At 35.5% G+C, this 17,772-nt stretch overlaps 1 protein-coding gene across 1 annotated transcript in view; it reads right to left on the reverse strand.

Moving 5' to 3' along the window:
* The window catches only part of LOC145265564 (RNA polymerase I-specific transcription initiation factor RRN3-like), a 55,828-nt gene that overhangs the window by 13,682 nt on the left and 24,374 nt on the right, over positions 1 to 17,772 (reverse strand). Inside the window, exons 8-11 of the mRNA XM_080121539.1 lie at positions 15,024 to 15,095; positions 12,950 to 13,064; positions 7,915 to 8,075; positions 3,077 to 3,207 (exon numbers count right to left, since the gene is read on the reverse strand). Of these exons, the coding sequence (XP_079977665.1) occupies positions 3,077 to 3,207; positions 7,915 to 8,075; positions 12,950 to 13,064; positions 15,024 to 15,095 (479 nt within the window). The remainder of the gene's footprint in view (positions 1 to 3,076; positions 3,208 to 7,914; positions 8,076 to 12,949; positions 13,065 to 15,023; positions 15,096 to 17,772) is intronic.

Genomic DNA, 17,772 nt, shown 5'->3' on the forward strand with positions numbered 1-17,772 from the left:
TAATTATTTCGATTTTATTTTTTAACTAGCATTTCAGCCCGGCGTTGCCCGGATGTTTGGAGGTGTGTTGAGAAAAAAAAAAAAAAAAAAAAAAAACAAAAATGGTAGTAGAAAGGTAGGCTCGAACCCGTACTACGAAGAAGGAAAAGAACAGGAAAAAAGCGATGTCTTTACTGTTACGACCACCGCCAAACCGGAAGTGACGTAGGTTTAAATTAAGGCTAGACAATCGAAAAGAGGGGATGACTTTTGAAAATATCGGCGAAAAAAGCGACCCTTCCCTGTTGAAAAGTACCCAGTTGAGGGTGAAGAAATTAATGTTTTTAGCCAATTTTTCGGTATTGGTCGTCTGAAGGGTCGAGCTTCAAAACGATACTGACCTTGTGAAAATCCGCCACCTCTGTCAAAAGTTTTAGGCAGACATGCAAACATACATAGATTTATATATTGGTAGCTCAAATTTTCGACCCAAACCGATTAAAAAGCTTGCCCTATCTCTGAATACCCTTTATGTAAAATTTCAAATGTTTAGACCAGAAATTGTCTGAGTAATTTGGTAGAGAGCGCAGAGGTAAAATTTTTAAAAAAACTTTGACCCCTATTATGACTCCTTAAAATTTATTGTTTTGGGCTCAAATCAAGTTATTAAGTTAGATCCATGTCCAAGGAACCTATATCTAAAATTTCAAGTGTTCATAACCAAAATTGGTGGAGGAGTTTGGTAGAGTTCTCAAAAGTCAAATCGTTGAACTTTGACCTCTTAACAGTGAAATTTCTGGCTGAAAACGGATTACAAAGATTTTCCCAAATCTCAGTACCCTGTATATCAAATTTCGAGCCTGTAGACTGAAAATTGACAGAGTTATTGTGTAGGGAAATGTACACAGACAGACAGACACGTTCACTTTTATAGATATTTTGACATAAATTTTTACTGGACATTAAGATTTTTTTCAAGGTAATAATAGGAATAAGGGCTTCAAAGTAAAAGGCCAAATTCAAGGATTTTCAAGCCTGTGCAAACCTTGAATGAAACAGCAGAGATACAACAACCCAGAAACAAGAACAACAAAGCAACACTCGCCTGGTTGATTACAAAACTGGAATTACAAATGTACATTTAACTCTCGCCATCCAAAGGGTATTTGAGTACCCTTAAAAAATGTGCAGCAAAGTAATTCCTTTTTGGACAGGCTCCTATCCGCTGGTACATTCTTCTCATACCAAAGGGGGGGGGGGGTAAAAAAAAAAATCACCCCGCCGCTCTTCTATCAAAGTAGAAAAAAAAAAAAAAAAAAAAAAAAAACAGGAGAAATTTTAACCTACTTCCTACAAAAAAAGTTTAACACGCCGTCATCCATAGTATCATATAATTTGCAATTATTTCTGTTCATGTTTTTAACCATTCTGATCTTTTCCGCATTGCAAACAACATTATTAAATAGCTACAAACTTTTTTAATAGCAAGTTATCGTTCTCTCTTCTGCAGTTTATATACTTACCAGCAATGCTTTAAGCAAATTACCATAATATTCTATTACATTTTCAAAATAAGTTCAAACAATAGAAAAACTATTCAAGCCATTTTAAAGCAAACAAACTTTTAGCTAAAAAAAAAAAGATCTAAAAAAAGCAAAAAAAAAAAATAATCTATATCTATAAAAGTGATTTTGGCTCCAAACACTTGAAATTTTAGATGTAGGTTACTTGGACATGGATCAAACTTTTTAATTTTATTTGAACCCAAAACAATAAATGTTAAGGGGGTCAAAATTAGGGTCAAAGTTAAAAAAAATTTGATCTCTGCAATCTCTACCAAATTACTCAGCAAATGTTTGGTCTAAATATTTGAAATTTTACATAAAGTGTAATATAGGGCAAGCTTATGAACAGTACATCGGGCCCAAGCAAAGCCGAGCTGAACTGCTAGTAAAAAATAAAATTGTTAAAATGAAATATACTAACACAAATAAGGCTTTTTCAATCTACCTTCTACAGAAGGAGTTTAACACGCCTTGTCATCGATAGCATCATAATTTTTTTATTTTTGTTTGTGTTTTTAACCATTCTGATCTTTTCCGCATCGCAAACATCCTTACTAAATAGCTATTAACTTATTTAAACAGTTATGTTAGCAATATCCTCTTCTATATTGTCACAATTCAAGGACTTTTCAAGCTTTTTTTTTTTTTTTTTTTTAATTACATTTTCACCCCAAACAAGGTGCATTGCCACTTTGGTGTAGGGGGCTACTATCAGGGGCAGCAACTACTGGGATACTATGTTGGGATTTGGGCAGCAAGATGTTGGTTCACATTACACTTGAACTTCTACATGTCAGTATAGTTAGGGAAGCAGGGACCTGGAATGGAATTCCAGAGTCTAGTGGTTCTGGGGAAGAAACTACTGGAGTAGAAAGATCTTTTACATCTAGGGATCTCTACTTTGTGGGGTGGGATTTAGCTGCCTGTCGGGTTTGTCGAGGGTGTCTACGTCGTGGGGGCAGAAGTGTCTGCAGTTCATCAGAGCATTCACCATTAAAATACTTGTAGAACAGGCAGAGGGATGCAATGTTTCATCAATGGGACAGGCTGAAGCTTAGATGCCAGTTCAGGGCCTATCAGATTGGCGACTCTTTTGAACCTTGTCGTTTTCTTCCTTTGAAGATTGTAATGCTGGATATGAGACAGCCAAATCAGCTTTTTATTGAAACCAACTGAGAGCTCTTTTTAGTATCCTCGCTGTTCCCTTAAGTGCAATTATCTAGATCTCTTTTGCACCTGCTCCACCAGGAATATTAGTTAGGTAGGACTTCAGGTTCTTGGTACCTATAATAACTGGTATGATTGATATCTCCCTAAGATTCCAGTTTCTTTTCATATCATACATGAGACCTTGATATTTGGTCTGTTTCTCCCTTTCGACTCTGTTCAGACCTCCATCATTAGGAACACTCACTTCAACCAAGATTGCCACTCTCTCCGACTTATTCCATATAACTATGTCAGGTTTCACAGCAGCATTTTCAAGGTAGGTGGGTGTAAACGCTAAGATGATTTGTGAAAAAGATACTCACCTTGTAGGAAGATATATCGACCTCGCTAGAAAACTGCCCAGGTAAGAAGCACACGCCTGTCTGAAGATGGTGTTTGTGTTAGGGTTGCGGCATTTCTTCCACAGGTAATCAATAAAACCATCACATAAGTTCTGCAACAAACGTAGAAACCATATGATGAGGGTTAAGAACTATTACTAAATTGGAAAAGGGAGGAAAGAGATAGTGCTGAGGTATGCCATGAGTAAGTGGTTTTAATTTGCCTATATGCTGGTGAGACAATAGTGTTTGTTTATTCAACAGAAACTTGTTCACATTAGACAGCAATGTTATAGTCAGCTGCAAACCATCCCCATGGTATTGCATTCCTCAGATAGACACTTCTAGAAAAAACCCCAAAAACTTTGCACTTCAATTTACGTTTAGTTTTAAGCACAAATAGATTATATAGGAAATTGTTAGCGGTTATTAGCTAGCCGAGTGTCTGCCGTGAATGTTCTAGGGAAGGGGCATAAATAGAAGCTTAATTGAGCACCTGCCATGGAAACAAGCCAAACATGCAAGCTCCCTCTCCATGAGTGAAAAACTTCCTTTCACCATAACTCATGTTTGTGCGAAATTAAAAAAAAAATATCCAAGGCATGGTTATTGAGAAAAATGTGAACAATTTTGGGCTATTTTATCCTTTAATGGCCCCTAGGAGGGCTAGAGTTACTCCAGAAAATCTGTTCTGGCAAAAATTTAATTTCACCATGACTAATGTTTGTGCAAATTTTTTTTTTTTTTTAAATCCAAGGCGTGGTTATTGAGAAAAGTGCGAATAAATGAACACAAGTGAATTACAAGGTCAAATCCCCCTTTTGTCAGAAGACCAATAATGATAGAGCGGAGATAGATTCGTTACATCTCTTTTACGATGAGTAGGACGTTTCATTTTGCCAATCAAGACTTTTGTGACAAAAAAAAAAAAAAAAAACTGCATCGAATATCCTAAAAGAGAAAAGTTTGCTGAATATAGAAACTGATACGTTGGCAGAAAATTCGTTGCTAGTGCAGAGAGTGATCCGCGCTATTTTTTAAATCGTATTTCCAAGTTTAATTAAAGTTTTATGTTTTTTTATTCAATTGTAAGGTTGAAGTATAGAATAGGTACAAAACACCCTCCCCATGTTAAGAATGGCTTTTAAAATAACATTATTTACGTCTAGATCACTCTCTGCACCAGTACCGAAAATTCAATTTTGTTTTAAAATGGATTGAATTTTTCAAGGAATTCCATTTTATTCCGATTCTATCTATTATATACAAAGGGCAGCTGTTTTTTTATTTTACTTCAGCAAATTTTAAGAGATCAAGGGAGCTAACTCCCTCCTGGACATAACACTTCATTCTGTTATGATTTAAATTTATATCCGAGGGCTCTTTTAAGAATAGATGCTGTTCCCTTTATGACTGCTATTTGTATTTTGTTACAGCTTGGTCTTCCAGGGATTGCTTCTAAGTATTTATGAAGATTCTTTTTTAGTAAGCCTGTTGCTCGTATAACAACCGATATAATGTTTATTTCTTTCAGAGACCATGCCATTTCGTGTCTATGTATGACCAGCTCAAGGCCAAAATCTACAAAACAAAGATCCACAAAGCTGGTATATCCTTGACCAGTGTTCCATGGATTGCATAATTTATTTATTCTCTGGGAGTCATCTGGGTCATGTTTTGTCCTGATTGGGGATGGGGGAGACATCTGTTATTCAGTGTTAGTCTGTACTAATTTAGAAAGAAAATGCCCACACATTTCCTAAGAAATCGATTGTATGAAGGAGAGTTGTACAAGGTGCCTTCAATAAGTTTCCAGATTTTTTGTAAGGGCACTTTTATTGATAGTACATGCATGAAACTTTAGTCCCCTTTGAAGTAATCTCCTCTGGCTACAATGCACTTGTACCGTTCCAACAACTTCTGAAAGGCCTCACGGAAGTCCTCTTGGGTGAGCGTGTCAATGACCCTCGTCTCAGCCTCTTTCATCTCAATTGTCTCATAATGACAGCCTCTAAGGTTTCCCTTGAGCTTAGGGAATAACCAAAAATAACAGGGAGCAACGTCTGGACTATAGAGAATATAAGGAACTGTTTTGATGCCCATCTTGGTTAAATAGTTCCTCGCAAATAATTGTTTGTAGTTCCCACACCGACATCAAACTGTGCACTTATTGTCTCTATAGACACACGACGGCCCTTATCCATGAAATTCTTTATTTGGCCAATCAACTCCGGTGTTCTAATTTCCTTACTCCTCCTACACCTCTCATCATCCCTCACAGACTCTCTGCCTTGCTTGAATCTTTTATGCCACTCAAAACCTGATGCTTGATTTATGCAAAATGATTCAAAAGTAGTCTGAAGAATTCCATGTTTGTGACGTTTTTTCCAAGTTTAAAACAGAATTTTATTGCATATCGTTTTTCTAAAGTGTCCTCACATAGAGATTAAGATTACATTTTTGAAATTCACCAACTGTGGCAATTAGGTTTTAGTAGGATGTATTCCAATTCCTGCTGTAGCTGTTCATTGGAATGTGAAATCATAAAAATTGGTCAGTCATCTTCTAGAAGTGTAAGCCATGTTTAGTTTCATAAAAGTTTCCAATGGTTCGTTGTTTTAAACAAGTCTTGAGAGGTGACTGGTTTGCAGTAGACAGTTCCACAGAGCAAAATATTCTTACCGTGTCGAGACGGAGGGGAAAAAAAAAAAAAAAAAAAAAAAAAAAAAAGACGTGAAATTGCTCCAGAAAAAGGTTTAATATTTATGAAGCAATTCTGCTTTCTGATTGGTTGGTAGCAGAACATGAATTTGATTTGTCAGTTCCTAGCAGCATCGTTTATAAATAGAATCGTCCGACTGTGTGGGATCATACCCCATTACAAATCCAAAATATTGCAACATCTCATAAGATGTATAGCAATAACATACTGAATTTTCAAGAGTTTATGACAGTTTTAAATGCCTGTACAAAAAAAGTCCGGAAACTTATCGAGGGCATCTCACACCTTTTGCTAAATAAACTATAAAATAGAAGCCATCCATGTTCTTTAGAGAGAGTGCGTAGGCCAAATTCCAGAATAAGTATCACAGTTGTATAACAGTATAGGCCAGTCGATGGTATGACCAACCTACATGTTATACTAAATGTCCTTGAAACGGTATCATACTGTGACAATAGGCCAGTCAATAGGATCTGTCAATTAGGCATCTTTTTATCCAGGTGAAGATTAAAGGCATACCTGGGATGTTGGGTGTGATTGGCTCCTTCATTCTCTCAGGATGAGGTCTTCATTCTAGGAGTATTCTAGTTGAAATCTTCGGGTTGGGGTTCCTTTGATTGGAATCGTCTTCAGACATCGTTTCGACATTTAAGGCAGAACAAAACCTCATATGTATGTATGCTCAACTATTTCCCTACAGTGCAGTAGTCAATGGGACAATATCGTAGTAATCGTTAGTAGTGGAAATTTGGTAAATTGGATTACTTAAGGGGAACGGCTCATAAAGAACTTGTTTATGTTGGACTTGAAGATGACCATATTTGCAGCCCCAGTCGCTCTCACGAGACAGGGGTGATATGACGTTGGGTGCAGTGGCGGATGATGTCTGCTATCCTCTTTCCTCTGCTGAAAAAAAAGATCGTTTAACTATTGTTTCTTTCTTTAAAGTCACTTAAGCATTAACAATAATGATAACCGACACTGGTTGTAGTTTTCGTATGGTTGTAGTTTTCGTATGGTTGTAGTTTTTATATTCATAAAAGAGAAAAATAAAAATATTAAATATGTACAGTTTTTAACAGGAGAATCAAAACAAAAGAAAATGTTATCTGTAAGTTTTTTCTTTCTGGTGGTAACAACAGTCGACAAACAGGGCCTTAGTTTTTTCTCAATAACCGATTCTTGCTTCTAATTGGTCAATGGATAAGTGCTTATCAAACGACGGGGTTGGGAATGGTGGACAGTCTCTTCGCGTCAACTCTCTCTTGATTCTCTGCACAAAACTGATTTTTCTTGCTCGGCACAGGTTTATGTATGGCGGGTTGGGGTGAGTAGGAGCATGCCGGGTTGTCTCTGCTAACCAATTATCATCCAGTCTGTTGCACCCTAGTTCGTCCTGATTGGATAATCAGCCACCTCTCTCCCACATCATGATCAGGTAATTTTCCACCAACAATGGTTTCCTTGTTGATAATCGTCTCATACACCTGGGAACCCGTACCGCCACTATGGATCAGCTCGAGACCAAACATCCGCTAATATCTCCAAATAATCATTTTTCATATTTTCAACTTTACAAAAGAAATGTATTTCACATCAGTGAACATGGCATTTTTTTTCCAATTCGCATAGTGATCCAGTGTTTTCTGGACCTGCCATTAAAATGAAAAAAGGCTCTAATTCCGCTTTCGCTGGCCCCATTTTGGGGCAATGCTCTAATTTAGCTCTCTGTAACCCCTCCTCTGGAGATAACCTCTTCTTATCATGACTGGTTGGGTCACAAGTTGTAATATAGCATGGACGGCTATATGCAAATATCGAGCCATGAACAAAATGAAGTCATGGTAAGGAAAAAGAAGACTATAAATAGAAGAGAGCACGTTTGAGAAGACGATCACCTTAGAGAGCACATCAGAAAAGATGATCACAGAGAGACATCACAGCTATAATGTGAAGTCACGTGTGGCAGGAGAATGAGAAAATGACTGTTGCAGAACAAAAAAAAAAAAAGGCGAGTTGAATTTTTTCTATTCCTTGTCTAATTTGCGACTGAGTCTACAACATTAGAGAGTGAGAAAAAAAAAAAAATGAAACTTACAACATTGTATTTACAGATGAAGAAAAAGATGAACTGGACATGACACGTAGCATCGGTTGGTAAAATTATTGTTTCAAAGATCAGTAGTAATTCTTTGAATAATCTTTTGCAATTATTCCAATCTAATTGTACCTTGGAATAATCAGCATTATTGTTAAAATCTGAAAAAGAAAAAAAAAAATTTATTATCGCTCATATTGCCACCTTTTTTCTTCTTTAAAAATCTGGATCGGACAAAAAATAAGCTGCTCATTCAGATTGGCACTTATAGTGATAAACACAAAATGAAGAAAAACATTTATCTTTGACCTACTTGTCACGGAACGAAAAAAAGATCAAATAGTTTTTTTTTTTTTTTAAAAAACAAATTTGCTGATTTTTACTGATAAGTGAAGGCCGAAGAAAATACTTTAGTCAGCTCAGCGCATTATGTTAGCATTAGCGCTTAGAGAGCTGTTTTTTTTTTTGTAAACATTGAAAAAACAGTTTCCCTTTTTGCTGTCGTCATTTTTTACCGTTTTTTTCCATTTTTAACTTGGAGCATAAAAACATGGAACACATAAAAGAAAAATAATTTAACATCATTGGAATGCTTATTCTATTCTCTTTCCATCAATGTAATTCTTTTAAAAATTGACCAACAAATAAAAAAGATATGACTTGTTGAAGCACATTAGGTATGTAATATTGCCGATGTCCACGAAAATATAACATACGCTTGTAACGCTGCTTTTTCCCCTCACATCAACACGGAGTAAAATTTGATTTTCTTCAGTAAAAAAAAAAAAAAAAAAAAAAAAAAATTTTACTTAGAAAATTGAAGTAAAACTTTTATATTGTACCTACTTATCACGGAATTACAAAAATTGATCAAGTAGTTTTGTTTTTTTTTTAAATGAAAAAAAAAAAAAAAAAAAAAAAAAAAAGGCCGTTTTTTTTTTACAGATAAGTGACAGAAAAGCCCATGTTTTTACTAGAGAACATAAGGGGAGATAATCAGTGATTGTTTTTAGAATTTCCACGTGCATTAGGACTGTCCACACTTGTTCACCTGATCCCGGATATGACCTTAAACTATATCCGATGGTGAGGCCCCAGCTTGCGGGCTTTGGGGAGTGTGGAGCCACACTTTAATTGCCATTGCTCCCAGGTCCACTCTGAATGACTTGAAAAAAAAAAAAAAAAAAAATTCTATTAAAAAATTTTTCAAAATCACTGGATTTTGCATTAAATAACCTGAAAAGGATTGATATGCCGTAAAACCAACCAACCAACCAACCTTGTTCACCGATTCGTTGCCCGCTTTTTTCAGTCTCATCGAAACAGTAAAATTTGATTTTCTTAAAAAATTTACTAGATCAAATTACATGATTTTTGGAATTTTTCATCTTCGTCTCGTGACTGGTACATATATCAGACAGATGTTTTCTTTAATTTTAAATGCCGCCATAAGTGCTGAATAAGTCCCAAAACTAATATTATAAAAGTTTCAACATAAAGGTTGCCTTGATTTCAAAGTTCAAACAATAATTTTATTAATTTTAATTTATTCAACAAAAATTAAAATCTGCTAAGTATAAAATCATCATATTCTTAGTCTACGCTCCCACCACCTCTCAACAAACAACAAATAAATTAGTTAATTAAATCTCCAATATAAAACATAAACTACTATAAAAAAAATAAATAAAATAAGATAAATAAGAAATAAAAATAAGTAAAAAAAAACACAAACAAACTCAATCATATTAGATTAAAAAGCCATCAACAAGGTCCTGACAATAGTTTAGCCCGATACTGTTACTGTTTACAACAACACGTTTGAACCAAAGATAAACTATTATAAAAAAAAAACAAATAAATAAAATAAAATATAATAAAAATAAATAATTTAGAAATATAAAATAAAGAATTGAAAAAAAAAAAAAAAAAAACCCTAACCATATACTACCTACAAGTTCCGAGCGATGATTTGCTGCGGTACAGTTACTGCTTACAACAGCACGTTTAATCAAAGTCAAGTAAATATCTGACGAAGAGATCTTTCTCGAAATATTATATTACACGGACATACCACCAGACCGACTTTCCCAGGTGACCACTGTGCAAATATAAATATATTGCGTGTATGAAATATATGAATATGTACACATCTATTTATAAGTTGTTCTAATAAAATTTCTCACCTGTTTCAGCTTGTGTCTTTCTGTTACTTCTGCATTGTACCGCCTTCTACAATTCTATTTAACTATAAAATCATCAATTTAATGTTTAACTTGTTTCATAATCATACCGACACATGCTTTTTTTTTTCCCTCTTGGCTTTTCTTTCGTTCCTCTTCCTGCATTGTCACCTCACACCATGGCTTGGTCATTTGCATACACGAGATTCCACAGCTGCTAATATACCTATCATTGGCTTTGTTACACTTTCAGTGACCTAGTAGGGGATGCCCTTTTCTCTTCATCTTCCCTGCAACCTCTTTCTCATAGAAGAGACGTTATGAGCTTGTCTCTACTTTATTGTTATTTTCATGGCAAGTGCTCGTCTAAGCTCCAATCTATGGTGTGTCCCCCCCCCCCCCTCACCAAACTTTCACAAGAAACACTCGTCCAGCTGAAAAAACCATTAATAATTTCCTCCATTCTTTATCTGTGCCTAAACCTAACCGTAGATTCCATGAACAAAGCTTCTTTCTTAGAACTGCACACCTGTGGAACTCTTCCAATTGCCTGCTTTCCAGCTGACTGTAAATATGGTCATCTTCAAGTCCAACATAAACAAGTTCTTGATGAGCCGTTCCCCTTAAGTAATCCAATTTACCAAATTTCCACTACTAACGATTACTACGATATTGTCCCATTGACTACTGTACACTCTTTAACCCTTATCCTCGAGTGTCCTCTGGGCCTTGATAAGTGGTGACCTCTGTGAAAAAAAAGGCAAAAATGATTGATGCTGGACAAATACCATAAAAAGTGGCATTATTTGTTATTCTGTGTTGAACCGTTTGTGGAAATTGACTTGGGAGCCATCATTTATCAAGGCCCGAAGCCCACTCGAGGATAAGGGTCATTAATGGTGTAAATTGGGTAGAATTTAATTAGTTAAGGGGACGGCTCTACAAGAACTTGTTTACATTGGATGTTTTCATGAGTGTTCCCATATGAATTGACCCTGTTACCTCAACTGTACTACATCTGCCGACTCAAGAACTCATCTATTCTTCCAACGTGACCATATCATCAAAGTCCTCTGTCCGGCACAATTCTCCCTGTACTGGCCAGATTTAATCTTCACTCAACGCCATCAGATCTAAGCTCGTCTTTAAAATTAATATTACACGCACATCACATGATATCATTTCTCTCCATGCAACACATATCCTCATCCCTCACTGGCCAAGTTTCACTTTCATGTTTTAGAGATTTTTCACCTGACTTTCAAACTAACCTATCTCTGGCCAGGTCTTCATTTATCCCTTTTTCTCTCAGGTTCATTTTGATCACCTCTTCTAATGTTTTTCTTGGTCTTGACCTGCGAACTGGACCTGCTACCTCAACTGTTGTACAGCTACTAAACCAAGAACTTTCATCAATTTGTTCAATGTAGCTGTAAAATTGAATTCCTTTGTTACGTACACATCTCCTTATGCTGCACAGATTTAATTTATTTTCCTTTGTATCATCAGAACTCTATGGACAATTTCTTCTTTTATGTTCATTTACTAGCCTATTAGAAAAGTTACTAGCAAAACCCACATGATTTTTGGAATATGACATTCTTGTTCTGTGACAAGCATGTACATCATAAAGATTGTTCTGTAAGATGTATTTTTTTGGTACTTGTACAGTTTAATCAAAACATTAAAAAATGAAAATATCGAAGAAAAGTTATATTGTACGTATCCGGTATGGACTGTAGTTCTAAAAAAAAAAAAAAATCACTTAATTTGATAGAGTAGTTTTTTTTTTTTTTTTTAGAGCAGAAAAACAAGTTTTTATGACAGCGCGCTGGAGGCAGCCATGTTTGGATTTTTAGAACACGACATGGGGAGATAACTCAGTCTAAGGCGCAGACCCCCCCCCCCCATCTTCAATACTAGCTTTTCTTCCTAAAAATCGAAATATGGCTATTTTTTGATTGGTATCATAGCAAATTGTTTTTTCGCTGTATATATATATAAAAAAAAAAAAACTACTTGATCAAATTAAGTGAAATTTTTTTTTTTTTTGAGAACTTTATTCCATAACGGATGTGTACAACTCTTTTTTTCTTTAATTTTTTGATATTTTCATTTTTTAATGTCTTGATTAAACTGTACAAGTACCATTTTTTTTAAAATAAGCCTAATTCTAAATATGCAACGAATTTTATAAACATTCAAATTTCTTCAAATGTTCTTAAGATGGTAAAGTAAAGTTTCCTCTAATCTCTAACAGACTATGGATACCATCAAAGGGGTGCCTGCGCGTGAAATTTTTGTGGCAAGCAGTGTGCAATCTCCAGCCACACCTCTCCTGAGTCGACATTGTTTAATTCCAGTGGCAAGTGGAATGTATATATATAAGTTCAAGACGACTGGGAACAAATACTGAGATAAGCGGAAAGCACATACAGCGACTAGAATTTCCAAATGGTCACCCATTTGGCACTAGCCAGGCTCAACATTGCTTAACTTCAGTGTGTCAATGCGATTATGCCATATATATGTTTTTAAACAGCCTTCTAAATATATATATATATAAAACGCAAAAAATGTTTTTAATAATTCTTTAAAAAAAAAAAAAAAAAAAAAAAAAAAAAAAAAAACTAATTTCAATAATTCTTAATTGAAATAAGAGCGAAAAACTTTTCGATGATTATTAAAAAAGTAAAAAAAGAGCAAATGCACAGGGGAGATATAGGCATGAAAAAAAAGGAACTGATTTGTCGCCGCTTCCGGTAGCAGGCACACTGGAAATTAGGAAATACATTAGCTGACTATTACTACAAGGATTTAACAGCCGAAAGGTAAAGAAGCGATGCGCTTACTGTTATGGCATGTATTTTGTATGTACGTCAAGAGAAGGTTCATCAGAATATCCAAAACTTCGGCCGTAGGCAGTTTCAACAATGTTTGTTGATCTTCTGTTTTCTTTTCAATTTCCTGAAAAAAAAAAAAATAAAAAAAAAATAAATAAATAAAAATAACTTTTCAAAACTGATCAGATCATATATATATATATATATATATATATATATATATATATATATATGATGTGCCTTCATTAAGTTTCCAGACTTTTTTCGTATGGGAACTTTTATTGATTGTACACACATGAAACTCTAGTCTAGTAATCTCCTCTGTAAGAAATTAACTATTAATGAAAATAGTTTTTAAAAACAATTAGCGAAAATTGAGTTTTGCAAAAAAAAAAAAAAAGTTCTAGGTGTAACAAAAGGGAGATAATAATTTTCTGAAAACTGAAAATCTTTGGCCAATTTAGCAAAACTTGATTTTCGTTAATTGTCTCCAAAAATTATTTTGATTAATAATTAATTTTATACCTTAATGTTTTTTTGTAAATTTTGGATATTTTCATTATTGTGATGTGACAATTTAGTAAATATCCCGATTTTATTCTTTTTTTATATCAAAATAAGTCTTAGTTAAGACATGGATCTAGGAAAAGATAACTCTGATGACGACGGCAGCAAGACGTTGAATGGCCATGAAAGAGGATGAATCTCTAGCAAATCAACGGTTCTATGATATTAAGAATTATGTTATTCAACAGTAGCTATGAGGATGATCTAAGGACAACGAATAGGTGCAAATAGGCGAATCAGATGCCACTACGCTGGGGTAGGTAATAGCAACCCACCCCATGTTTTCTGCCAAGTTCAAAATCATGTGATGTCTTCAGAGGAATAGGACCAACTGAAGCCTATGGAGAACACTAACCATGATTCCATCTACGGCATGAACATGCCATGATACAAGAAGAAAAGTTTGGAATGACATGCAGATTTAACAGTGAGCATCCTTGAGAATGTACATGCAAATCTGGACACCGAAATTCTGAAAAATAACAAAAAAGTCCACTTAACTTATATTAAATACAAGGTGCAATGACAAAAATGTCGCCCTAAAGAAAACAACACTACAGATTTATTTTAAAACTTTTATTGAAAAAAAAAAAAAAAAAAAAATCAATTCAGGTAACTTGATTATGTAGTACAGCTGACATCTATTCAATGTAGCTGCTTTTTAGCCTCAATCACAGTCTCAATACATGTCCGGAACTGGGAGCATGCCCTTTCCACAAGCGCCAGCAGGAGCTCGGCGAATACTTGCCGGACTGCGGCAATCAGGCTGGGTTTAGTGTTGTGTGAGGTTATGTTGATGATGTTCTCGATGTATGACCAAACAAAGTAGTCCAGGTCGGGGGAAGCAATAAGAGAAAAATACAAAGTTGTAGCACTCCTAAAGCCAAGCCTGGGTCTCTTTGGACTTATGGGCCGGCTCAGAGTCCTGCTGCCACACCCGGTGTACCTGGATGTGCTGAGGAGTGTGGTATCACCACACTCCTCAGCACATCCAGGTACACTTTGGTGCTGATTTTCAAGTCGACTTTGAAGGTGGCATGATGTGGCTCTCGCTTGAAACCACACCAAAGACCATAACGGTAGCCAGAAACTTGTTTTCCTCACCCTGGGTACGTCCCGCAAAGGTTGAACCTTCTAGATCTGCATTTTGAAGGTACTGGCAATGGTCCTGTTGTCCTAACTGTGATTGGTAGAGAGCATGAGTTGTACAGTGGTGCATCTCCGATCTCGCTCGTTGAACATTGTATCACTTTCAGACATGATAGAAGGCTCCTATCGCTCTTGGGATTTGTACACAACTGGCCAACTAGTAGATGGTTTGCAAAAAAAAAAAAAAAACAAAAAAAAAAAACAGTTTCCATCAAATGGAAATGGAATCATGTTGTCTTTTCTAGGGCGACAATTTTATTGTTTCATTCTGTACAATAGTTCCCACACTGTCACATCACCCCAGTATTACATCCTTGTACCTTTTTGTTTTCACAGGTTCTTCCACAAAATGTGCTAAAAGACTTACCATGTTGAATACGGAATCCGCAGCTTCCTCTTCTTTCTCAGCGTTAAGAATATCATGACGCGGACAAGAAACCTAGAGACATACGAAAAAAAGAAAAAAAAAAAATCATAGAAATGTTGACCAAAATTTATTTTGCAATCATAATAAAAAAAAAAAAAAAAAAAAAATTGAAAAATAATGATTGTATCTTATCGCTATCCAGCTTCATAAGCTCCTGCTTCCTTGACTACATTGACATGTAGAACTTCTAGTGTAATGTCAACAAACATCTCGCTTCCCAACTCCCTACATAGTATCCCTGCAAATGTGGTCCCAAATAGTAGCTCCTTACGACTTAGTGGCACTGTGCCTTACTTGGAGTGAAAAAAAAAAAAAAAAAAAAAAAAAAAATTATTGGAAGTGAGTGTTGAGCAACAAAAAGTAGTAGTAGGCAGGCAGGCTTGAACCCGTACCGCAAAGGAGGAAAAGAATGTGAAAAAAAAAAAAAAAAAGAAAAAAAAGTGACGTCTTTGCATCCATCACCAAACCGGAAGTGACGTAGGTTTAAATTAAGGGTAGACAATCAAAAAGAGGGGATGACTTTAAAAAATATCGGCGAAAAAAAAGCAACCCCACCCCGTAGAAAAGTACCCAGTTGAGGGTGAAGGAATTAATGTGTTTTTAATATTTTTTTAAATATTTGTCGCGCAAAGGGTCAAACTTACAAAATGATACCGATCTCCTGAAAATCCGTCGCCTCGGCCAAAAGTTTTAGGCAGACACACAAACATGCATTTAAACAGACAGGTAAGATTTATATTATAGACTAGTAGGGGTGCCCGGCATTGCCCGGGTGTAAAAGAAGAAAAAAAAAAGTTTTGGGAGGGGACACGACGCTACGTGGGCAGAGAAATGAGGACGGGTGAAATGAAATGTTTAAAAAAGCAGGTGTTTAAACGAACGTTAATGTGTGGTTTTCTAGATCAAACATCACGCCATAGTAGTAGTAGTAGCAGCAGCAGTAGTAGAGGAAATTAAATCACAGCGCGAATTTTGTAACATAAAAGTCGCCGAAATAAAAGATACAGACGACGTAGTTTCGTAAATCGGACATATTATAATCTAGGGAGTATATAAAAAAATTCTAAGAAACAGTGACACCCTCCCCAAAAGCCTTTGGCGGACATAAAAAAAAAAAAGAAGAAAATGCACACACACATTTTCACTTTTATATTATAGATGATTGGTTGTCTGTTAAAAGTTATTAAACGAAACAAGTGTGTTCAGCTACCCCTCCCCCCATGAAGAGGCGTAGGGCAATAAAATAGAGCATTACCATCTGGACAGCATGCAGTTCTGGCAAACAGAAGGAATTCCCTGCAGTTTTTGAAAGATGGATTGAAGTAATGAGCTTGTGTGTACGCAGAGGAGTCAAGTTTGAGTATGTGTTCCCCGCTTAAGAACAACACACACGGTTCCTGGTTTTGTCGGACCCCAGACACTTTAAAGTAAGCATTTCTGTTTTCTAAGCCAGGCGAATGACAGGAAACCTCCCAAGATGCCCGCTCTTCATTTTTCCTTTTCGCCTCTGGCCTTCCCCAAATTTCATTCATTTTGGAAGCATATCACATGCTCCCCAACTCTCCCAGCCTATTTTTTCTTTTCCTATCTAGATTTTAGCTCCACTTAGAGATCTACCTGCTTGTTTTCGGTTCTTATCAAGTTGGAAAACAGTGGGCGGTAGGAGGGGGGACTCAAAACATCGAAAAAAAAAAAACAAAAAAAAAAAACAAAAAAAAACTAATGTAAAAATCGAAAACAAAAAAAAAAACAAAAAAGAAAACAGAAACGAACGTGAAAAATGGCTTAAATAAGCCTGTTTCGATATTAAAATTTAAAAAAAAAAAAAATCGGTGGGTACCCGGGTGTTTTTGGGTGTATGTGGTCGGCGGGGGTGGGGGTGTTAATGAAAATCTAAGAATAAGCAACGTACCCCCCCCCCCCCCAGAAAAATGAACGTTACGTGAAAAATGGCTTAAATAACACTGGTTCAATATTTAAATTTAAAAAATCGGAAAAAAAAAAAAAAAAAAAGAAAAAGACATCTCACAACACGATTTGAACCCAAAACGTTTAGATAACGAACCAGCTAACATGACGGACATGAAATTTAGTCAGTTTTTCAACTATTTAAAGTAAATCAGGTCATGACGTCATCTGACGCATGCGTAGAACCGGTCGTCGTCATGAGAGGACCGTTTTCGAGAGCAACAGGAAAAAATGCATGCTAAACATGGCCGGACAGGGTGTTATTTTTGAAAATACCTGTAAATAAATGTCTTGTTCCCTCTGAAAAAAAGGGAAGTCAAGTTTTTTGTCTTTGTTACCTTTGTGACAGTGTCTACATGTTAACGTGTGTAACGTTACATTAACAAAAGATTAAAATGGTGAAATTGTTTAAGAAATTGAAATGCATTGTGTTGGATTTAATTTTGTAATTAAATTATTTTTTTTAAAATATGATTTAAGAAATTTTTGTCTCCTTTAAACTATTGCATTATTAATGCCTAATACAACAAAAACAAAAAAAAAAAGGGGTGCTTATTTAAAATTACACTTAATTAAAAAAAAAAAAAGAAAAATCTTTATGATGTATGTACTCACCATGCAGATGACACACTCCAAAAATCACATAAATTGATGAAATAGTTTCCCTTAAAACTAAGAAAATCGAAATTTATGAATTTTAAGGATTTAAAATTTTCTAATT

The sequence above is a fragment of the Euprymna scolopes genome, chromosome 40 (genome assembly GCF_053919585.1).
Source record: "Euprymna scolopes isolate OS-2025 chromosome 40, ASM5391958v1, whole genome shotgun sequence".
In the NCBI taxonomy this organism is placed as follows: domain Eukaryota; kingdom Metazoa; phylum Mollusca; class Cephalopoda; order Sepiida; family Sepiolidae; genus Euprymna; species Euprymna scolopes.